This window comes from Hemicordylus capensis, chromosome 1 (genome assembly GCF_027244095.1).
Source record: "Hemicordylus capensis ecotype Gifberg chromosome 1, rHemCap1.1.pri, whole genome shotgun sequence".
NCBI classification, from domain to species: Eukaryota; Metazoa; Chordata; class Lepidosauria; order Squamata; family Cordylidae; genus Hemicordylus; species Hemicordylus capensis.
The window spans coordinates 417,864,380-417,888,590 of NC_069657.1; the positions used below are offsets into that span (position 1 = coordinate 417,864,380).

Here is a 24,211-nt window from a genome sequence, read left to right on the forward strand (position 1 = left end):
GGAGAGAGGGCATGTCCTGAGCTCTTGCCTGTGGGCTTCCCAAAGGTATCTGGTGGGCCACTATGGGAAACAGGATGCTGGACTAGATAGGCCTTGGGCCTGATCCAGCTGGGCTTTTCTTATTTTCTTAACATCTGGCTACATTTAAATTGTCCATTTGGAAAAGATGCAAGCTGCATGTCCGTAGTGTATCACTACAGAGTGTGTGGATGTGACTATGACTAGACTTCTTGCTATTTTTAGTAAAAACTACTCACTGTGGACAAAATAGCCCCACTATATATTAAAGCAGCAGAAACGAGCTCATTCCTCACCTCTGTAGGAAACAGACCTTCATGCCATTCAACCTGACTTCATCGCTTTGTAAACCATAAAAGGCCTTTGGTGCAACTCCTGAGATTCTTATTACTATGGCAGGTATGTGCATTTTAGATTAGGAATGTGCAAAAAAAGAAAAGGAAAAAAAACAACCCACACAAACTTCGGATTTAATTCTTGATCACTGTTGGTTGAATCCTGCTTGCCTTATTCTCTCATCAAAGCTAATGGAAACGCTCTCTTTCGTAAAGCAGGGTTTGGCTTGGGGTTGCAGTGCTAGAAAGTAAGCAGCACAGTGCTGAGCTGCTAAACAAAGACAGATGACTACTGTTGGATAGAGTTGGGAATGTACTTTATTCAGCTGTTTGAGTGATAAGTACTGTAGCTCTGTTAAATTTGTTTCAGTACAACCCAGGCTGTCTCCGTCACTAGAGGGCCTGACTGCATTCTAGATACTAGCAGATCATTCCCAATGTGTATTGCCCTGCTTGCTGTTTCCTGACAACCCCAAACTCTGATTACTCCAGATGTATAGTATAGGCCCCATTCAGACATAGCGCCAAAGCTCAGTTAAACAAACCTGTGGTTAATTTCTGAACCCAAGAATCATGGCACAGACAACTGAACAACTCCCCTCCCTCTTTCTAGGCCACCAAGGCTCTGTCCAACAATCTTCATTTCACCTGCTTTGCCAGACTGTAGGCATTGTGTCAGTGTGTCAATCACCCAGGAACTATTGGCCATGATGTGAGAGGGGGCGTGCTGGGCAGCATCGATCATTCCCTTGGCAGAGAAAAGACATATTAACTCTTTCCTGTCACTCATTATAGCAGTGACTTTCCCAGAACACCTAAGCTACACGGCCATGCCTATGCACAATTAGTGATACTCCAGGATGGCAAGGGTCTCATCCAGATGGGAAGGGGATCTTGAGGAAGAAACACAGAAGACTCACTGACAAATGGGAAGGAGGGTGGGTGAATGAGAGAAGGGATGGCTCAGTAGAGCTTATGCCGTGATATAGCTGCACAGCTGCTACCGGCGCCTAAGGCAGATCTCATACACAGTAATTGTAGCGGGTGGTTGTGGGACCTGTTACCTGGCCAGGAAGGCAGCTCCCAACAAAGCCAGGTGAGCACCACTTTCGGTCAGGAGGATTAATCTGGATTCAATGCACCCTAGTTTGAAGAGCAGTGGGGCTTGATGGAATTAGAGCTGGCTCCCTGGATTTGAAAGGGCAGTCGTCAAGACTCCCTCAGCAGGGATTCTGGTGCAAACCCAGAAGGAGCCTACAACCAGCAAGTGGAATCTCCCTAGGGGCAGTGGTGGCCAGTGAGGGCGGTGCTGGGGGCAGGGGCAGTGAGAGGTACCTTTAAAATGTTATTACCGACAGTACCACAGGCACCTGCAAGCCACCATGAGCAGCAGTGCCCCACCTGGCATCCCACACAGCGGCTGCCATGGCTCCAGCACTCAACTGACCTCTGAGCATGCCGAGCAGGGTGCCGCTGCTCATGACAGTTTGCAGGTGCCAGCGGTACCACGGGTAATCCCCTTTTAATGGTACTTCTTGCTGTCACAAGGGTCTCTGTGTACCCCTTTTGGGTGTCCTCTTTTAATCTCCCTTGGGAAAGACAAACATCTTCCCCAGTTGGGGAGGTAGGGATTTGGGGTCCCCACTCTCCCTCCCGTGGGAAGAGAGGATTGGACCCCTCTCTTCCCACCTATACTGTTGAAAGTTCGGCTTAACCTGGGGATCCTGCCCCCGTCTGTTGGGGGACTCCTTTTCACACACACTCCCATTCATTTTTGGAATAAAGAGCGGGGAAAGAGTTCCTCAGTCCCCGGAAGAGAAGGGAATAAAGAGAATGGAGCACTTGCTAAATTACCTTTCCATGGTGATGGAGTTGCAAGAAGATCATGGGAGCAGAGGTGAAGTACAGCTAGCCTGTGAATCTTGAAGATGACTCCAGAAGAGTGAACGCCCAATTCAAAAGTGGGGTCATCCTATTTAGGAGAAAGTTTCCTTGGCAGCAATAGATTGCACTGCATCATTCTGGGTGACCTCATAAAAATAGGGGCAAACTATACTTTGAGAAATGTATGACCAATATTGCCACTGATGATGGGTGCCAGACAAAGCAGTAATTTGTTACCTGTGCACATGTACTTTAAACATACATGTCACATTCAACCATGCTATATACTGCATGTACTGGTGTCCAGAAACCATACATGCAACTCCTTCAACAGCAGCAAAACTCACACCTATACTGTCAAATTCAAGTTTGGAGGCAAAAATGGAGCTGTGGTTGGGTGACAGAACTGCAGCTTCACACATTCAGACAATCAGAAACATCCACCTCAGCTACGTTTCCCAGAGCTATGGCATGATGTCTGGATTATTTATTTATTTATTTATTTATTTATTTATTTATTTATTTATTTATTTAGTATACCGCCCTTCCAAAGTGGCTCAGCCACTAAACCACTAAAACACTAAAGAGCTAAAACAAATTAAAAACAATATAACAACTAACAATTTAAAAACCTTTTAAAACAACAATTAAACCATTACAGTAATTAAAACCCCTGAAATCAGGTTTTAAATTTTAAAATAAACCAGATTTTAAAACCCCCAGAATTTAGGATGGTGAGTAAGCTTGGGTGAAGAGATGGGTTTTCAGGTATTTTTTGAAAATTGCCAGAGATGGGGAGGATCGTATCTCAGCAGGGAGTGCATTCCACAGTCTCGGGGCAGTGACCGAGAAGGCCCATCTCTGTGTAGCCACCAAATGAGTCGGTGGTAACTGGAGACGGATCTCCTCAGATGACCTCAATGGGTGGTGGGGCTTGTAATGAAGAAGACACTCTCTTAGATACCCAGGGCCTAAGCTGTTTACGGCTTTGTAAGTTATAACTAGCACTTTGTATTTCATCCGGAAACCTATTGGCAACCAGTGTAACTCCATCAGTAAAGGAGTAACATGGTCTCTCCGAGATGACTCAGAGACCAACCTGGCTGCCGCATTCTGAACCAACTGAAGTTTCCGGACTACATACAAAGGCAGCCCCACGTAGAGCGCATTACAAAAGTCCAGTCTGGAGGTTAACAACAGATGTACCACAGTTTTGAGGTCATTGATCTCGAGAAACGGGCGCAGCTGGTGTATCAGCCGGAGCTCATAGAAAGCACCCCTGGCCACCGCCTCAACCTGAGAAACCAGGGAGAGGTGTGAATCCAGAAGTACTCTCAGACTGCGAACCTGTTCCTTTTGGGGAAGTGTGACCCCCATCTAGAACAGGTTGATCAAAATTGTCTCTGGAGTTCTGACCCCACACAATAAGTACCTCCATCTTATCTGGATTCAGCTTCAGTTTATTCTCCCTCATCCAGCCTATTACTGCTTCCAGGCAGGCATTTAGAGAGGATATGCCAGCTCCTGAAGAAGTTGGCATGGAAAAGTAGATCTGGGTGTCATCAGCATACTGATAACACCCAGCTCCAAATCCCCTGATGATCTCTCCCAGCGGTTTCATGTAGATGTTTAAGAGCATTGGAAAAAGTATGGAACCTTGAGGGACGCCATACTAAAGCTCAGATCTCGAAGAGCAACAGTCTCCAATCAACACCATCTGGAATCTCTCCGAGCGGTAGGAGCGGAGCCGATGTAAAACAGTGCCTCCCACCCCCAACACTCTCAGACGTTCCAGAAGGATACTATGGTCGATAGTATCGAAAGCCACCGAGAGATCCAAAACAACCAACAGAGTCACACTTCCTCTGTCAATTGCCAATTGGAGATCATCCATCAGGCCGACTAAGGCAGTCTCCACCCTGTAGCCTGCCCGAAAACCAGTTTGAAATGGGTCTAGATAATCAGTTTCCTCCAAGACCACCTGGAGCTGAGAGGCCATCAACCTCTCAATTACCTTGCCCAGCCATGGGAGGTTGGAAACAGGCCTATAATTTCTCAACTCTGATGGAGCTAATGCAGGCTTCTTTAGAAGAGGTCTAATGATTGCCTCCTTAAGACAAGGAGGCATACTGCCCTCCCTCAGAGAAGCATTTATGATTTCTACCAGGCTGTCTACAACAGCCTCCCTGCTAGATCGAACAAGCCATGTTGGACAAGGGTCAAGGGAACAAGTGGTGGCCCTCACCACCCCAAGCAGCTTGTCCACATCCTCAGGAGTCACAAACTGAAACCGATCCAGTCGAATCGCATAAGAGGAGTTGCTGGACACCTCCTGTTCAGGCATCAAATTAACTGGGGAGTCTCCATCTAGATCGGCCCGAATCCGAGATATTTTATTTGCAAAAAACTCTTTAAACACATCACAGCGGGTAACTGATGACTCCAAATTCTGGTTCAAGGGAGATGGGGCAGATACCAGTCCTCTCACAACCCTGAACAACTCCGCTGGGCGTGAACTCGCAGAGGCAATACGGGCAGGAAATAAACACTTCTTTGCAGTACGTATTGCCTGAGCATAGATCTTTAAATGTGCTCTATGTCGTAGTCTGTCGGACTTGAGTCAAGTCTTTCTCCACTTGCACTCCAGTCGCCTACCTTGCCGCTTCAGCCCCCACAGATCTTCCGTATACCAAGGGGCCAGTTTTGAAGTCAGTCGGAGGGGACACTTGGGGGCAATCGTGTCCACTGCCCTGGTGAGTGATTTGTTCCAGTTCTCAACCAGGGCATCAACAGGATCACCAGCAAAGCCAACATTGAATCTCTCCAAGGTTTCTTGGAATCTTACTGGAGCCAATAACCTCTTTGGGCGGACCATTCTAATGGGCCCCTCGCCCCTGCAGAGGTGGGAAGTGGTTGTAAGTCCCACCTTAACCAGATGGTGGTCTGTCCATTACAACGGGGAGATCAAAGGAGTCCCCACCCACGGAACACCACCCTGATCAGAGTAGAAGACCAAATCAAGTGTGTGACCTGCAATATGCGTCGGTCCAGAGACCACTTGGGATAGGCCCATAGTTGTCATGGCCACTATGAACTCCTGAGCTGCCCCGGACAAATTGGTCCCAAAATGAACATTGAAGTCCCCCAGCACCAAAAGTCTGGGAGACTCCAACGCAAGTCCTGCAACCAAGTCCGTTAGGCCATAGGATTAGGCCATAGACTCCTGCTAGGACAATCCTGAACTTGTCCATCCTCATGTTCTATACAGGGGAGACATCTCAAAATCCCTGGTCTATCTTTCCATCTTTCTGTTTTGTTCTACCTTCCCACTGGCTAATTCTTAAAACCCATGTCTTTTACAGATGTCCTGACCACTCCACCGTGCATTCAGTGAATGAGCATAGTGTAGGTGTTATCCTCTGCACTATACCTGCATCCATCTGAAAATGTGCAACATGGCTTCATGTGTATGCTTGTACACACATAGGCATGTTGTGTTTCAGACAGGCAAACAAACATGCATAGGGCGGGGAAGAGAAGATTGTGCTCTCTCCAGCCCTATGTGCATTCAGTAAATATTTGGAGGACCAACCACACCAACTGAAGAAGAATCAAGGCTCCTGCAAATTGCCTTTGGTCACGAAGCTAGTGAAAGCTATGCTCACTTATTTCTGTGTTGTACCTCTTTGCAAAGAAGTCAGAGAAGAAGTTGGATTTCTAATCCCAAGATCAACTATTCTTTCCAACTGCTATCTGTCTCTTGCAGCCAAGTAAACTATAAAAAGCTAACAGTGTCATCTAGGATATTAAGCTGCAAACAATGTTTTGCTTTCTATTTCTTTGACAAGAAATTTATCTCTGAATATTAAATGCCTAAACTGTTGTTTCAGTAAACCTGTATCTTCTGACCTCATGTTAACACCTTTGACTTCTTAGGCAAGTTATAAGAAAAAGTGCAATAACTCTTTTTAAGACAATTGGATGTTTCAAGATTGGAAGCTGGCAGTATTACAATGTGGGCGGAACCCCAGTTAGACCTCTAAACTCCTTGTATATATTAAGAGTACTTACTGCTCAATAAGCCACTAGGTGGTGGCAAACTACTGATTTATAGTGTGTTTCAGTGTTGATTTAGCTGTAGCAATATAGTTGGAGTATCTAGACCCACATCCAATCCAGTTTATCAAGGGACCCTTGGAATGTCAGGGTAGAAGAGATGTAAAGACTCTCTTAAGTTCTCCAGCGACATTACAATTATGTTTAACAAACATAAGGACACTTCAGAGTTTTACTGACACGGTGCTCATTATGCTGTCACATATCGGAGTGTAGCATTAAGTGTTGATCATCACAGAAAATGCATTTTAGTTTAGACAAATGCTCTGCTAAGCTTCAAATTTCCACAGTGTTTACATTACAGTTTCAATTGGAAGCCACTTATAATTAGGCCTAATGTGGTAAAAGAATGTGCAGATGAGCAAAGAATCTTTCTCTCTTAAGTTCTGCTGAAAAGCCTCTGGACAAACTGGGGCTTTTTCCATCTTTGGTGGGAGTGCCCACCCACCGATAATTGTAGGGGTGGGTAGTGGACTTTTGCCAGGAACTTATCAATTTTCAGCCAAGCATCAACCCCATCAACAAGCATCAACCCCACTATTTTGAGCAAGAAAAATAGCCCTGCTTCCTCCATAAAGACATGTTGAAGCAGCTTATGTGGCATCAAAAGCCAGCTTTCGGGGTTGGCATTGTCAGACAGCTTCCCAAAGCCCACAGCCCCTAGACAGGCCCACTGATGATCCTTGAGACCAGTTCTGTCTCTGTAGCCTTCGTAAGATGGTGGTGGAGCAATTCCTTTGAAGCCCACTTAGGTGAGAAGGGGCCCGTGGAGGCCAGTTTGCTGAGGGCCCCATGAAATCTGGAGTTGGCCCTGAGCAAAACATTGCAAATGAAATATTCCCCATCCAGCCAACCAGTTAGGAGCGGCTCTGACAAGTTTTAATAGGTGAGGATTATCCAACAGGTACAGTAGGCTAGTTATCTTTTGTGTTTTGTGGTTTGAATGTTTGTCCCAGTAGGGATCCTGCCAAGAGTGTGAGGGGTGGAGTCAGAAAAGAAAAAGGAGGGGAAGGGGAAGTAATAGAGTTGCTGCTGAATAAAGCCTTAGTTAAACCAGCATAGTATTTATTTGTGTTTACAAGGGAAGCAATTATAAAACAATTAGGTCCACAAAAATAACTTGGTTCCTTGGCTTGGTTCCTTTTCATGATGTACTAAAATTTTACCAGCCAATTCACAAATTCCTCTAAGTACAAGAATGCACTAAATTTGAGCTGGCATGCTATATTCTTTCCTTTCTATATCTGTTCTCCTTGAATATCTCTTTGCTCCTTATCACATTAACAAAATCTTTGGGGATAGGGTTGCAAGCTCTGACTGAAGCTATTCCTGGATATTTTTTAGCCTACTTTCCAGTAGGCTTATGAAATCACACAGCATTCCATGTGTCCCTGTGTGTGTCCCCCGCTATCAACTTTGAAATGCCTGGACCAATATGAATCAAATCGGGTACAGTTGTAGCGACACATAGGGGCACCTCTACGGGTAGTTTGTGATGATGATGTCACCCACCCTGATTCAAGATGGCAGATGCGTAAACTTTTGAGGTGCAGGTGGACTAATATGTGAACCAAATTTGCTACAGCTGTAGAGACACATAGGGATGCTCCAATGGCATAGTCTGTGATGATGTCATACACCCCGATTCAAGATGGTGCATGCATGAACGTTTGAGGCGCAAGTGGGCTAACTTGTGGACTGTCTAAACGATTTGAACCAGATTTGCTACAGTTGTAGTAAGTAACACATAGGGACACCTCAATTGTGTAGTTTGCAATAATGAGGCTCTCTACACAAGATACATAGTGGGTTAACTTGTGAACTATCTGATCCAAACCAAATTTGCTACAGTTATAGTGAATGACACACAGGGATAGCTCAACAGTGTAGTATGTGATGATGGCATCCATCCACTCCAATTCAAGATGGCGGATGCATAAACATTTGAGGTGCAAGTGGGCTAATTTGTGGACCGTCTAACCAATTTGAATCAAATCTGGTACAGTTGTAGTAACACATAGGGACACCTCAATTGTGTAGTTTGCAATAATGAGGCTCTCTACACAAGATACATAGCATTGTGATGCTATCATGTCATTCCTGACTGGCTAGGATTATTTGAGGAGAAATGACACAGGACGAATAGCTGCTGAAGCAACAGCAGTGGGGGGAAACCAGTGGCTGTGAACCTGCTCGTGTGTGGGGAGAGCGGGCTTAGCCCGCTCTCCCTGCTTAGCTCCCCAAACCGGGTCTCACTGATCATGAGACCCGGCTCCATGTGTCTTCTCTAAATAGCTGCAACAACTAAACTCTGCAAACTACTCTGTAACTCGAGTGGGTAGCTTCCTTAGTGCTCTGCTAATTAATCTGGGGGTAAAAATAACAACTCCCAAGAAGAGTGATATGTTTGAGTTCATAGATCTATGCAAAGCAAGTTTGACCTACATAAGGGTTCCATAAAATGTCATACTTTTTCACCCTCCCTTGTTACCCTTCTCTCCAGTGCCATCAATTCCTCATCCCATCTTCGTCACAACTTTGCTACCTTTCCCTAATTTTATGCATTATATACTTTGTGGATGGTGCCCAATTTGCTGGTTAGATTTTATCATGAGATGCACACTAGTTTTACAAACTATACCAATTTGTTTAGAAGACTTTCAGAATCTAACTATTTTTGCATTTTGCTGTTTGAGCTTGAGCTGCTTGGCAGGGCTTTTTTAAATGTGGTGTTAAGGCTTTAGGTAGATTAGGGGGAAAGCTATAGCTATTGAGACCAGCTGGAATAAATTTGTCCCCAAGGCTAAGTGATCAGAATTACAAGCATATACAGCCGAGGGGTTGTAATATGCACCTAGTGGAATCAGCATGTTGACACAGTACTAAATGCTGTTCAGACAGCAAAAGAATTATTCAACCAATTGGGAAATTGAATCACTCAGTTTGCTCTATAGTAATCTTTCACAGTTTAATAACTTGGCTGCTTTACTGGGTTGCCAGAGCTCCTGTTAAAATGGTACCCTGTCCCATCTTAAAAGACTTGGAGCAATACTGCAAGACCTGCTACATTTTAAAATCCTCAGACTCTTCCTGTTTGTTGAAGAGTAAGTCAAGAGCTTTTCTGAAGAGCTAATCCATAGGGAGGTTCACATTATCGTCATTAGGATAGGAGATGCCTCCTATCCTAATTTGGGAGCTAGGCACACTCCTGATTTGCAGCCATGTGTTAGGTCGGAGACAGGGAGCTTGATCATCATTCAAGGCCCAGCTGGGTAGGATGATTTCCCTGCCTACTTCATTCAAAATCTGCAAGTACAGCTTGCTCATCCTACTTAGCAGGGACTTGACAAATTATCAAGCTCCCCGCCTCTCACCTTGTTTCTGTCTAACACACTAAAAAATCAAGAGCATGTCCAGCTCCTGAATTAGGGCAGAAGGCTTCTCCTATGCTACTGCCAATTGTGTGTACTGCCCTCCTGTCTAGTTTTTATATATATACATGTGCCATAGCCCTTTGGAGCACATCCAATGAACCTGTAGTGATCAGTCCCTCCTCTCCCCTAAAGAGTTAACCAGAAGTGAACCCTGTCCTGACTGACAGACTGGTAAACTCCAGGGATCAGCCAATCAACACACCAGGTGGGTGTGACCTAGAGAGCACTGGTAGAGAAGAGTTTCTTTGTTAGAAAGAAGCAGGCTGGGGATGAGGGCAGGACATGTAGCCATGGAGGATGGCTGCAGAAGGAACTGCAGATCCTTGAGAGACAGGATTGCAGGAAGCTTGATTCTCATCAGATGGTGGGTGAGTTTTCAAGGAAACGGGGATTCAGCCTAGGAAACAGTTTGTTAGATTTTGCGTTAAACCCTTATATTTCTTTTGTGTTTTGTATATCCCTGAAAGTGTTCTAGGATTGTTTACCTGTAAGATTATTTACCTGTAACTAAGCTAAGAAACGCTGGACTGCGCCCATCCAGGGCGTTGCAAAAGCCTATGTAAGCCTTTAAAGATGCTTTTGTATTTTCTTACATCCCTGTTCCTTGCAACTGGGGTGCTTTTTGAAGTATTATTGTAACCACTGAGTATTTTTACCTATAATTAAAAGCTGAAGGAAACCTCAGACCAAAGTAGTCTGTAGTATTTGAATAAAGTTTTTTTCCTTTTTGTTCTTTGCATTTCACAAGCCTCTCTGAGTAGATTTTTGACTCAGGAAAGGTGGGCCTGGAAGGGGGTCTCATTCTCATGCACACATGTCTCAGATGGTCAGCAATCTACCAATTTTCTCACCACGTGTAGGCTTGCACGTGGGAGGATTTTTGAGTATTTTTCCCATAGCAAAAGAAGGAGAGTTTCTCTGGGATTTCCACCCCAAGCCCAGGGAGGATCAAACTCTGAAATAAAGAGGGGTGGTGGTCGCAGCTATTTTTGAAACTACCAGAAGTACAGGAAAGTTTAGGGGAAAGTCTTGCTAGGGAAGTGCAGAGGGGATGATTCAGCATTTTTCTTCTCCTCACGTGTGCTTGCTCTGAGACAAAAGCTGTAATCCGCTAAAGAATCAGATTAGCTAGCATGCTTAGCAATTTCTTCTGATCCTGCTGCTGATCCTTATCATCATCGTCGTCGTCATCATCATCATCATTTTGTATGCTGCCCCATCTAATAGCTATGGGTGGATCTAAAAGCACAAGGGAATTAAGATAGAAGAGGAGAACTAACACATTCAGACACCAGTTATGTTATACTGTTACTTAATGAGTTGCCTAGTCACCAGGTGGAATGGTCGCTGCAGGAGGCATTTCTGGGAAGGGCATTTGTGATGCCAAAGGCAGTTCAGTTGCTACCAGCCATGCCAATAGAGGGCCCTTGCTATCTCCTGTATGGGGCAACCAGGAAGAATGGCTGCCAATGAGGTGAATCTGAAAGAGGAGGAACTACATCACAAGTGGTAAAATCTCATAATATTGTAGTAGCACAACACTGTGATTATGGCCAGGCAGTGGTCAGGAGTGCTTTTTATAAGCTTCGATGATACATCAGCTATGTCCATTTCTGGAGGTAAAGACCTTAATATAGTGGTACATATGCTGGTAACCTCCAGGTTTGACTACTGTAATGCACTCTATGTGGGGCTGTCTTTGTACGGAGTCCAGAAACTACAGTTGGTACAGAATGCGGGAGCCAAATTGGTCTCAGGGACAACCCAAAGGGACCACTTAACTCCGATTTTAAAATAACTGCCTTGGCTGCTGCTATGTTTCTGGGTGAAATACAAAGTGTTGGTTATTACCTATAAAGCCCTTAATGATTTGGGTCCAGGGTATTTAAGAGAGTGCCTCCTTTGTCATCAACCCTGCCACCTGTTACGATCTTCTGGAGAGGTCCGGTTATGGTTGCTATTGGCTTGTTCTGTGGTGACCCGGGACCAGGCTTTCTCTGTGGCTGCCCTGGGGCTTTGGAATATGCTCCCCACTGAAATAAGAACATCTCCTTCTCTGTTTGTTTTCAGGAAGACCCTCAAGACTCACCTGTTCTCACAGGCTTTTAATAAAAATTAATTTTAATAATTTGGGTTTTTTAAATAACTGCCTTATGCTATTGTTTTTATTGTGTCTCATGTATCTTTACTGTGGCAGGGGTAGTCCAAGGCATTTTGCTGCCTGAAGTGAAGGAAGGACCATATGATACACACGCACCCCATTTGTGAGTGAGTGCTCAGCCATGCTTTCAAAACAGTGGTAATGACACATGAGCACTCTTCAGACTATGCTAGCAAACCAGGCAGTGGTGGCAGAGGCACTCCCAGTTCAAGTCAGTGGTGGGGAGGAGAAGAAGTGCACCTCAAGGGCAGGGGCGTAACAAGGCTGGAGTGGGCCCCAAGACAATATTTTAAAATGGGCCCCTTGCTGATACACACACACACAAGGAGGGAGGGTCAAGAGACAGAGAGAGAGAGATACTAGCCAGGTCGAAGGAAGAAATATGAAGGAAGGATCATAATGAAGGAAGCTCTGCAGGTGTTGGGGAGTCATGTGACTTGGCTCTGGGGGGCCCCTTGAGGCATGGGGGCCCCCAGGCAGCTGCCTCCCCTTGCCTAATAGTAGTTACGCCCCTGCTCAAGGGGGAAATGAACAGGATGCCCCAGCCAGGCAAGGAAGAGTGGTGGCAATGATGGAGCCCCTGGCGGTGGGGCCTGGCATATGTTGCTTCCATTACCCCTCCTTGTACCCAAACCTGAGGCAGCCGCCTCCTCTCCCTGCCTCATGGAAAGGATGGTCCTAAGTGAATGGCGTTAAGCTTGTTCACACGACCCTAAACAGGTCAGAGGAGCCTCCAGCCCGGGTAGGAGAGCCATGCACACTTCCGATCCGTGGTTGTGTCAATTTTAAAAAGCAAGGTTAGAGGAAAGGACAGTGATTGTGTCAGAGGTGGATCAGATGGCTTTTCATCTACCCTCAGTGAAATGCTGGGGTCTGAATCTAGGGAGGGTTTGCCCATCCTACCCAGTTCCTGCCCTCCACATGATCACTCTCCCCTCCTCCTACTTTGATCTTTGCAAACACACTACCTCCGATCGGGAGCATGCACGGCTCTCCGGCCCTGGCTGGGTGCTCCTCTGACCTTGCTTAGGGTCATATGAACAAGCCTATTCAGTTATATGGAGGGAAGTGAAGCGGGTGGATTCTGGGACAATATTGGGATGATCACTACACCTGCTCCGAGAAACCTACTTCAATTTGTAGAGTTCCATCCTGGGTGTTGTTTCTTGATCACACTAGATGATGATGATGATGATGATGATGATGATGGAATGTTGGGAGAGTTTCATGGAATGTTGGGAACTGACTTATATATAGAATCATCAGCCTGAGTTCCAGGAACAGTGTTATATCCTATGCCACTCTTTCCTTCAGTAGGATAAACAGGGCAGAGAAGGGTATTTCTGAGCCTCTTGAGAAATATTTGTTGCCACTTTTGCTACCACAGCACAAACTAGTATCCATGCTGACCCTTAGGAATGGGCTGGTAAATGTCTCAGTGAGCTGAGTGTCAAGTTTTGCTTCTGTCATTTTATTGCACGGAGCAAATGGTTTTATCACATTGTTTGTACTCGGCGTGACAAAATGATTACAGACTGCTCCGGATATGTTCCCAGAAGAGCAATGGTAACTGAGAAGACAGCTGTCACTTACACCCCTGCCAACAAAAACAAGGAAGACAGGGTGATGGTGATGGGCAATCGGATCCATTAAGTCAGTGTTGCCAGAGCTGATTTCTCCTGATGTGCCTGGATGCCAAATGCTGATGTACACTGCTGATGACCATGCCCAGAACAAAATGCTAATGGAAATAATGCTAAAAGCAGAGTTTTATGACTGGAAAAATGAGTGTCTTCCTCTTTGCATTTAAAAAAATTGAAAGGCGATGATCCCTTCAGAAAACAATTGCTTTTTCCTGGCTTTTGCTCGAATGTCACATTTTCTCTTAAGCCTTTTAATTCACAAAACACTGCAAGACATATTGAAAACAGTAGAAGACCATGCTCTTTGCACACTTCTTTGCTTGGAGTAAAAGATGAAGGTAGGTGTTGGATGCTTTGCTGGTGAAATAGTGTTTCTTGTGCTGACCTCTAGCTATGCATCTCAAAGTAAATGTTCCAGAATTTCCCTCAGGTGGTTCTGTGAATCAATTGTTTGAGGGTACATTGAGACCAATTATCTTCAACCTTTTTCGACTCATCTTAGCACCAACCCATATCATGGATCCCACTTTTGTTTACCATATGTCAATTTTAATTAATTGCCAAGAAACCTTATTATGTATTTTCCCATCTCCCCCTTCTCTCCTTCCATCTTCTTTCTTTTTCCTTCTAATAAGATTTAAAAAAAACAGGTGGTGACACCACTGATGCAGCCTATCTTAGGTCACAAGTGTGGGTATTTTGTTTTTCTTTTGTGTTCCTTGTTATCACAATCTGGATTCAGCCTGTAATGATCTGATCTACAGAGCTGAAAAGTCTAAGTGGAATATCAGCAGAGCGATGAAGCCCACATAGGGTAGTTTTCAATGATGACACAGGATGTTCTCAGGAAAAAGGTACAGGACTTTTCCCAGGATATTTTTGGTACTTGAGCACAGAAAGCTGCTGTGAATAGACCTAAAAATCTGTTTGTTAACCAAGATTAGGCAGGTACAACTATAGTCTTTGTATTTGTAGGGAAAGGTTTACAGAGTTGAGCTAACCTCGGGACATCTTCATTCAGCTTCTGCATTCTGCAGCATTTTAATGTTTTTGCACCATGCTAAAGAAGATGTGAAAGGGTCACTTTATTGATTCACCATTTTGTGAATGAATCCTTTTCATATATCCTTATCTGCAGACAGGGACCAGCAAAAGAGAGATAAACTTATCAAAGTGGTTGAGAAATACAAGGAAGAAATGGCCCGGGTCCCATCTGCACCACCATTCAATTCCAGAAGTGTTTCCACCAAGGATCATAAGGTAAGAGGGACACACCTTACATTTGAGGGCCACACCTTACATTTGAGGGCAATAGTACAAGCATTAGTCCTAGGCTTGTTCCTACATAACTATATTCCATGCTTGTTTAGCCTGGGGCTGACACTTCTGCCCCAACTGAGAATTTCATGTAAAGCAAATGGGTAATTTAGAGCAAAAAGGGGGCACCTTTGCTTCCCCTCAATCACTTCCTCCTTCTCCCCAGCTTTTTCCCTACTAGTTGGACTCCAATTGGTTGTTGTCACAAGGAGGACAGCTGTGGAGAAGCATTTTGAGGAGGGAAGTGTTGACAGGGAAGGATTCAGCATCCTCCTCCTGCTTGCCAATTCTAGAATTTAAAATGCAACTCTGCCCCCTATGTTAAAATAAAACCTGGCATACTGTAACATGGATTCCACTTCTGACATATGGGTTGTATTGCCGTCATGTGTTCAGGGGTGTAGCAAAGTTGGAAAGTTTGGATCCTGAGACAAAAAGTGAAGATGGGCCCTTCCCCCCACCCCTTCTTCTTCTTCAGAGAGTTGTGAACTGACTTCAACTGGCATGGGAAGATCTACAATTGAGCATACATGTTCAATAAACATGGTCAGTCACTAGGGGAAGCTACACCTGAATTCCCGACTTTAATAATAATTTCCTCATAGGAATCAATGGGAAACTCAAAAATATAGACAACTCCCAAATGGCTGGGTAGAAAGTTCTGCAATTTTGCAAGGTGTTCCTACATGATTGGAGGATTAAATATGTGGATATTCAAGGAGATCCGTGCACATATTGATTTTTGATTTTTTAAAAACTTTTTAAACAATTCATTAAAATCAACCAGTGGACTGATCTCCTTCAACATCAACACAGTTAATGCCCCCATCATGTATTACTCCCATATGAATTTTGTGAACTTTCTGCTCAGCCCCCTTCTGCAGGGATCCAGGGACATTTGTCCGTCAAGCAGAAGGGTGCTAGCACAGCCCCCTTCTTAGTGAGCTAGCTTTTTAAAATGTGGTGTGCCACAGTGTTTGATGTGGGAAGCAGTAACACATAATCCATATGCATTACCAAGTTGTACCACCACATGAAGCCTATATGGTGTAGTTTTGGTTTGGTTTATAGTAATAGCAGTATCTTGCTGATACATTTTCCCATTTTCTTGCCATTTTTTTCCACGTATATGCCTCCCTCAGAACCATTGCACAACCATTTCTGTAAAACAAAGGATTTTTTTTTTTGAAGGGACCCTATCTTCTTATAATATATTATGGAAATGGCCTGCAGTCCACAGGTTTGTTATATTTTTCCAAGATAGACACCTGTCTTGTGTTCCTCTCTTGTATTCCAAGACAGATGCTAGTCTTGTGGTAGCAAGCATGAATTGTCCCCTTTGCTAAGCAGGGTCCACTCTGGTTTGCATATGCATGGAAGACTACATGTGAGCACTGGAAGATATTCCCCTCAGGAGATGGGGCCATTCTGGGAAGAGCATCTATGTGCTTGCATGCAAAAGGTTCCAAGTTCTCTCCCTGGCATCTCCAAGATAGAGCTGAGAGAGACTCCTACCTGTAACCTTGGGAAAGCTGCTGCCAGTTTGTGTAGACAATACTGAGCTAGATGGACCAAGGGTCTGACTCAGTATAAGGCAGCTTCCTATATTCCTATGTGGTGAACAAGCTCTCTTCCTGAGTAGATGCCTGTTTCACAACAGCTGTCCTTCCCCAGTCTCCCACCTCTGCTTCCCCCCCTCAACTATTCTTGTTTTTACTTTAATCGAAACTGTGATTGCTGTTACATTGGCATCGAGGATCACATGGATGCTATTTAATTTCAATTTCTTTCCCCAGCACCATTTGCTACACTCTGCCACTGAAACTGATCTGCAGGTGTCCCATGTGATCTGATCCAACCTGCTCTTGTGGGGTGGAATTGCTTGACATAAATATTGGTATGATGACTTAAGTCATGCTCAGAATTACCTTCTGCTCATACTTTTGTCATTCCACCCACTCGCCTCATCCTGTTATCCTTTCCTGACCTGCACACTGCATGCTGGGACCTTCATAACAAAATTTAACCTGCTTTAAAGACACAACTTTTTTGTTAATTCTAAGCCATACACAAATACCTTGTGAGCACCCCCTGACTTCTAAACAATGGCCAATCTGTTCGTGCTGCAGAACAAGGAGAACGCTCTGCTTTAAAGTCACAGAACTGACTGTCCAACTTCTGTCGTAGCAGTAGCACAACATATGTTTTGCATGCAGAAGATCTCTGCCATCTCCTGGAGGCTTTTCAGACAGCAGGCTTTGCCGCGGGTTAAGAACATAAGAACATGAGAACAGCCCTGCTGGATCAGGCACAAGGCCCATCCAGTCCAGCTTCCTGTTTCACACAGTGGCCCACTAGATGCCTCTGGGGAGCCCACCGACAAGCCCACAGGGTCTATTGCAAGGCTTTACTGCAAGTTCGGGGCATAACAGATACTCTGATGCAAAAAGAGGATTTTTTAAATCCAGGACATAAATCAGGCTAGGTTCCAATACGGAGGACAAATCCTGAATTGTGTGTGAAGTATCTGAAATATTGCATGGACTTCAGGGTAAATCTGGCCTATATGTGAACTCTCTCTCCCGCCCCTCAAAGTAAAGTCACAGTAAAATCACCGTCTGAAAAATTTCCAAGTAGGGCTGGGATAGATCAGGGATTCTCAACGTTGGGTGCCCAGATTGGATTTCAACTCCCATAATCCCACACCAAAGGCCACTGGGACTGGGGATTATGAGAGATCAATAACATCTGGGGACCCAACACTGAGAATCTCTGGGATAGATGACTGAAATGCAAGATATTTTTATTATAGATGCTGTGTAAAATTCACTCTGGAGTCTTATTGTACATTTTATATTTTTATGTAAGTTTGCTGATATTTGTATTTTGCTGTGGAAAGGTCTATGAAGTGGTATGGTCCAGAAAAGATGCTACCTCAAGATATTGCTGAATGTGTAGACCAGTCTTTAGACAGTTTTGTTTTTGTTTTTGTTATGTTGGAAGCCACCATGAAAATTTGTTTGCTGAACAACAGGACATAAATAGATAAATAAAAAAAGGGTAATTTCCTTTTAAACGTATCTCATAATTGTTAAAGAACATTCCACAGTTATGGTTCCACCCCAAAAAAGTCCACATATTTGTTTGCATTTTTATTTCAACTAAAAGATTAAAGCATTGAATGATAATATAATATAATCAAGGATAAGGAAAAAAGAACAAAATTTAAAAATAAGCAAAATGGGGGGGGGTATATGAACAGTACAAAACTAATATGCCTTTATCTCAGTTGCCCTTATAGTAATGCTGTGTGTGGTTCCCCCCATACAAATACAACCTTAGAGCAGAGAAGACAACCTCCTTTGACTAAAAAATGTGTGTTCTCAAAATATTTTCCCACCTACAGCAGTTACAGAACAACCTGAATTTGACTTCGAGTGGAAGAATGGCATCCTTGAAACAAAAACAACTGCATTTCCCTAGACCTTTAAAGATGCCACTCTCGAGAATTCATTCCCCAGTTTTAAGCGCAGAGGAGACAATCCAAGATATTGTGCATCGGTCTTTACTTCTGGCGCACAATGATGGCAGGAATACAATCCAGCAACAGGCTTTGCTACTCACTAAGCCTCCGATCCCTGTTCTGAGTTGCAGCCCAAAAAAGACATTTCAGCACCCTCGGAAGAAAATATTTGGTGGAGATCTACTACAAACCCACGCACAGTGGTTTACAGAAACAACACAGCCTTTTACCCCCAAAGTCTTAAACACAGCAAGTAAATCATTCCTTTCGAAATACAGGTATTATAATCCTCCGCATAGCAAGAAGAATCTCTCGCTTGGGAAACAATCATATAAAAGACCAAGGAAGTTTTACAGGTAAAATGCTCATTGGCTTACTTTGCAATGCACATATAGAGTCATGTATGATTTAGTGGCCTAAATTTCAAGAAAATGATTCTAACCCCACTGTCAGTGTGATTCAAAATATCCTTTTTCATCTTTCAGGTCTCTGGAAGATAAATGTCTGAGATCTTATGCAGATTACCTTATATGGCATCCAGTCAAGGTTGTTGTATGCTGTTTGGTATTGGGTTGAAATTATATGGGAAGTAATATTCATAAATATAAGCAGTTCTAGATATAAGTGTAGAGGTTGAGTATCTGTTATCTGGACTGCTTGGGTTCAGTAGTGTTCCGGATTTTGGACTTTTCCGGATTTTGGAATATTTCCTCATTCGTTTAGGTTTGGTTGGTTTTCGGTTAGTTTTTTTTCAGTTTTCCTTGTCTTTTGGTGATTTGTGCCTTTAAAATAAATGGAGATTTCTCCATTGGGAGATACCCTAAGAGGCTCCCTGTTGGAAGGGGCTCTCTCGGAGGTTGTGACAGTTCCCTCGCTTGCTGGGACCGTGGCCATGACTCTCCCTAAGGCGTCTGAAGCAGCGGTAGCTTCAGCTCCCGTGGCGGCCCCCATCATGGCTGCTCTGCCACCGAAAAAAGCGGCGAAGAAGACAAAGCATTTAAAGGACCAGGCAGGTCCAGAGAAAAAGAAAATGCGTAAGTGTACCTCTGGTGGGGCTCTGCTCAGTGAGAGGTTGCAGCAGCAGGCAGTTTTGTTTTTGTTACGGCGTGGTGTCTGGATTTTGGAGCATTCCGGATTTCGGATGTCTGAATAAGGGATATTCAACCTGTAATGCAGTTTTAGACCAAATCAACTGATATTATTATGATAGAAATGCATTGGCCATAGCATAGCATAGCATAGCATAGCATAGATAGAACTCCTGGGTTGCTGGGTGCTGTTAAACTATTTATGAAAGCAATTGAAAACTGTGCAATATGGGAAATATTTCAAGGTGCATAATGACAAAGGGCCTTTGTGATTACAAAAGATGGATCCAAAATAACAGAGCTCTCTTGAAAAACACAGTGTTTAAACTTGTATAAGAATAATAGCTGAATTACCCAGCACAAATTCAGTTAAACTAAGGTAATCATGGGAGAAACTATCTGACTTTCCAAAATACATTTTTGTAACTTTCAAGAAACAACAAAGACTATGTCTGAACTTCAACTGTCTCCTTTTATTTTACTTTTCCACGAAGAAAGAGTGGGAGTTGAAAACAGAAATTGAGAATTGTCTGAGAATGAATAGCAGAAGTACACCAGAATTATATTTGAAAACAAACACAGGTGGCCCTCATTATTTGTGGGTGTTCCATTCTCACCTATAGGCACGAATATGGAAACTATGAATAATGAAACCTACCCCTATGGGAATCAAGGGGTTTGGTTCCTACGCACACCCACAAAGGTCTAAAAAAGGCAGAGAGGAGGCAAAAATAAGAGAATTAAAATACTGTACCTTGCTCTATGTCTCCAGCAATGCCCGCCCCCCCAAAAAAACACCCAATTCCTCTGATTTTTTGTGAAAAATCATGGGATGTTTTTTAAAAGAGTCACAATGTTTATTATTGTATTTATTCATTTATTTAACATATTTGTATACGCCCCACTACTGAGTCTCTAGGTAGTTTACAACAATAAAACAAACCAAGTTAAAGTTAAAACATAAAAGTTCAAATTAAAATAACTAAACTATAAAAACTGTTAAATAGCTAAAATGCTTGGCTGAAGAGATGTGTCTTTAGTTGTTACCTAAAAGCCAATGGCTCCACATTATAAAATGGCGGTGGGAAATGAAATTGGAAGTCATTTCCAGGTCTTGTGGAAATGAGGGGAGCTGGTCTTGTGGTAGCAAGCATGATGTCCCCTTAGCTAAGCAAGGTCCACTCTGGTTGCATATGAATGGGAGACTAGAATTGTGAGCACTGTAAGATATACCCTTCAGGGGATGGAGCCACTCTGGGAAGAACAGAAGGTTTCAAGTTCCCTCCCTGGCTTCTCCAAGATAGGGCTGAGAGAGATTCCTGCCTGCAACCTTGGAGAAGCCACTGCCAGTCTGTGAAGATAATACTGAGCTAGATAGACCAATGGCCTGACTCAGTATATGGCAGTTTCCTATGTTCCTATGTTCCTGTGTCATGTCCAGTCACTCAAAACCACAAATAGGTGAATTTTGCCTATTATTTAGACTGTGGATAAAGAAATCGTGTCTCTAAGACCTGTCTGTGGATGCGTGAAACTGTGTTTGTTTAAACTGCAGATGAGGGACACCTCTATATGTTCCCGAACCTTGCTCATAAAACTGAGCTTTGTTCATAAAACTGGTAGCAAGCATGAATTGGCCTCTTTGCTAAGCAGGGTCTGCCTTTTTTGCAACTGGATGGGTACACTGTAAGCTCTGTGAGATATTCCCCTTAGGGGATGAAGTCATAGCTAAGTGGTAGAGCATCTGCCTTCTTGCATGCAGAAGGTCACAAAATATCCCCCTGGCATCTTCAGGTAGGGCTGGAAGAGACTCCCACCTGAGTCCCTTCTATAGATTAAGGCAGGAGTCTCTGAGAAGGGACTCAGAGTCTGAGAACTGCTGCCAGTCAGTCTAGACAATACTGAGCTAGATGGACCAATGATCTGATTTGGTATAAGTTAGCTTCCTATGTTCCTTGTAAAAGGATGCTACAGTTGCCTATCTCCACCTCCACCAATCTCGTGGAGAGTCTTTCAAAAGGCTAAATTGACATCATAATTTTGCTTCTGGTGAAATACCAGGCACTAGAGCAGGTGGTTTTCAGTAGAACCTGAAAACAATAGTACTCCAGCTGGTAATCTGCAGGTTGGACTGCTATTATGTGCTCCTATGTAGGGCTGCCTTTGTACGTAGTTCGGAAACTTCAGTTAGTTCAAAATGCGGCAGCCAGATTGGTCTCTGGAGTATCCTGGAGAGACCACATCATGCTTGTTCTTTAACAGTTGCACTGGCTGCCAATATGTTTCTGGGCAAAGTACCAAGTGCTCGTTGTTACCTTTTAAGTCCTGAATAGCTTAAGTCTGGGATACCTGAGAGAGTGCCTTTCTCTACAAGATCCCCACTGCTCATTAAGATTATCAGGAGGGATCCATCTTCAGGTGCCACCAGTTCATCTGTTGTCAAGTTGGGATTGGGCCTTCTCAGTTGCCACCCCCTGGGTTGTGGAATGCACCCCCATGGATATAAGAGGATTATTTATATTTCTTGGAGGCCTTCAGGAGAGCCTTAAAGACTCGTCTTTTTAGTCTGGCTTTTAATGATATCTAGTTTTCATTTTAATCTGGTTTAAAAACAAATTAATTTTAATTATGTATATTTTATTTTAATGTAAACTTCGCTGAGCCATTTTAGGAAGGGTGGTATATAAATTAAATTAAATTAAATTAATACATAATGGGATGCTTGTTTTTCCTGTCCCTCACTCCCAAATTGTTGTCTTGACAAGCAGGCAGCGACAGCAGGAGGGAAGAACAATTTATGCCTACCTCCTTTTCAGCAGATTTTTTACAAATCTACTGAGTACAAAAATACAGATTTTAGACCCTAAAGTTGGGCCTTAATATTGTGAACTTGCTGACCATCCCCATTCAGTATAGGGTTCTGCTCTAGATAGAAAATAGTAAGCCTGTTCTCATGATCAAGAATTAGAGGCTCTGAGGCAGTAAAGCTATTGCTGCTTGCTCATGAGAACTCATGGGACTCCTGCTTACCAGCCCATTCAAACCTGGGGAACTTGGCTTTTTTAACCTTACTTTTTACTGATGCAGGATTAAAATATCAACTGCCCTACCGTGGTCTTTGATCATGTAGTGAAAGCACAGTTTTAAACTGTCCCTGGCAGTTGGTGGCCATGTTTGTCAGAGACTGCTGTGGCTAGAGGGGGCAAGCAGTGAAGAGCTGATGATGCAGTGAGGGGGCTGCCTTTCTGCTAGGAGTGCGATGCAACCTGGGATACCTCCTTTGATTCTTGGAGAACCCATTTCCCAGATTCTAAAATGGAGATCCCAGCTGCGTTACTTGTGTGTGCTGGGTTTGCAGAGCCAAATGGTGGCTCTGCTCATCCGTGAGGTTCAAGATTGGAAACCTTTACCCACCGAATGACCCCAGATGCTCGTGTGAAAGGCCTTAGTTATTAGTCCATCACTTATTGTGAATGTGTATAATACAAGGATATAAGACAATTGCTTACTTTCTTTTCTCTGTATTTTCAAATTATAGAAAGACTCCCAGAACTCAGTTTCTCTACAATCATTGATTTATGCAAAGTAAGTGAATTATACACTATTGGTTTTAAAACAAGAAAAAGCTTGGTGTTCCCATTGTGATAAAATACTTTAAATCTGTGACTAGTAATATGAAGCTAGGGATGTACACAAAACTGGAAAACCTGGTTTGGCTCTAATCAAACCAGACTCAAGCCAAACTGGGTCTGGTCCAGTTTTGTGCATGGTGAAGCCCCCAGCTTGAATCCAAACCAGTTCAGGCCTGACTGGAGGGGGGCAGTGGGCCAAACCTTTTTTTTAAAAAAAATTACCACCTTGGGAGCCCCTGGGGTTTGCTGCTGCAGCTGCTGGGAGTCTCTAGCAGCTTCCCCTCCCACTGCCGGCCTCCCCCTGGACACTGAAGGGCCAATTTGGCCCATTTTGAGGCTGGTTCGGCCCTCTCTGAGCTAACTGTGGCTATTTTGGAGGCCATTTGCATGGCTGGATCATGACCCAGCCAAGCAAATAGCCGGGGCGCATGCGCGGCAGACTCCAAAATAGCCACTGCAAGCTCAGAGAGGGTTGAAGGGTTGAAACAGCCTCAAAATGGGTCAAACCGAACTGGCCCCAAGCTGTTTTGGGGAGCTCAGCTTTAGGGATGTGCATAAAACCGGTTCTCCCGGTTCGGTTCGGATCCGAACCGGGTCCGAACCGGACCAGGGTGGTTCGGTTTTGGTTTTGCCGAACCACCCCCCCGGTTCGGTTCGGATCCGAACCGGTTCGGATCCGAACCGAACCGGTTAGGATCTCAAAAAATAGCTGGTTTGAAAGGGGACCTTGTGTTCTACCTGCCACCCAAATTTCAAGTCGATTGGACCTTCCTCTGATTTTTGGCGATTTTTTAAAGTTTTAGTGACTTTGGGGCAGTTCGAGGGCATAGCATGGGATCTGGGCAAAAGGAGTGGGGTGGCGTGGTAGTGCCTAATGGGTGCAGGCTACCACCCCAATTTCAGGGGGATTGGGCAAAGGGCTGATTTTTGGTAAATTTCTGAAAATTTCATGTCTTTGGGGCAGATTGGGGCAGATTGGGGCAGAAAGTGGGGGCTGGGGCAGAATAGTGGGGTGTGGTGGTAGTGCCTAATGGGTGGAGGCTACCACCCCAATTTCAGG

General features: G+C 44.0%; 1 protein-coding gene across 1 annotated transcript in view; it reads left to right on the forward strand.

The window, feature by feature from the left end:
- The window catches only part of LOC128339432 (spermatogenesis-associated protein 7 homolog), a 185,694-nt gene that overhangs the window by 133,213 nt on the left and 28,270 nt on the right, over positions 1-24,211 (forward strand). Inside the window, exons 6-9 of the mRNA XM_053283349.1 lie at positions 14,730-14,851; positions 18,315-18,787; positions 18,917-18,977; positions 23,058-23,104. Coding sequence (XP_053139324.1) covers positions 14,730-14,851; positions 18,315-18,787; positions 18,917-18,977; positions 23,058-23,104 — 703 coding nt within the window. The remainder of the gene's footprint in view (positions 1-14,729; positions 14,852-18,314; positions 18,788-18,916; positions 18,978-23,057; positions 23,105-24,211) is intronic.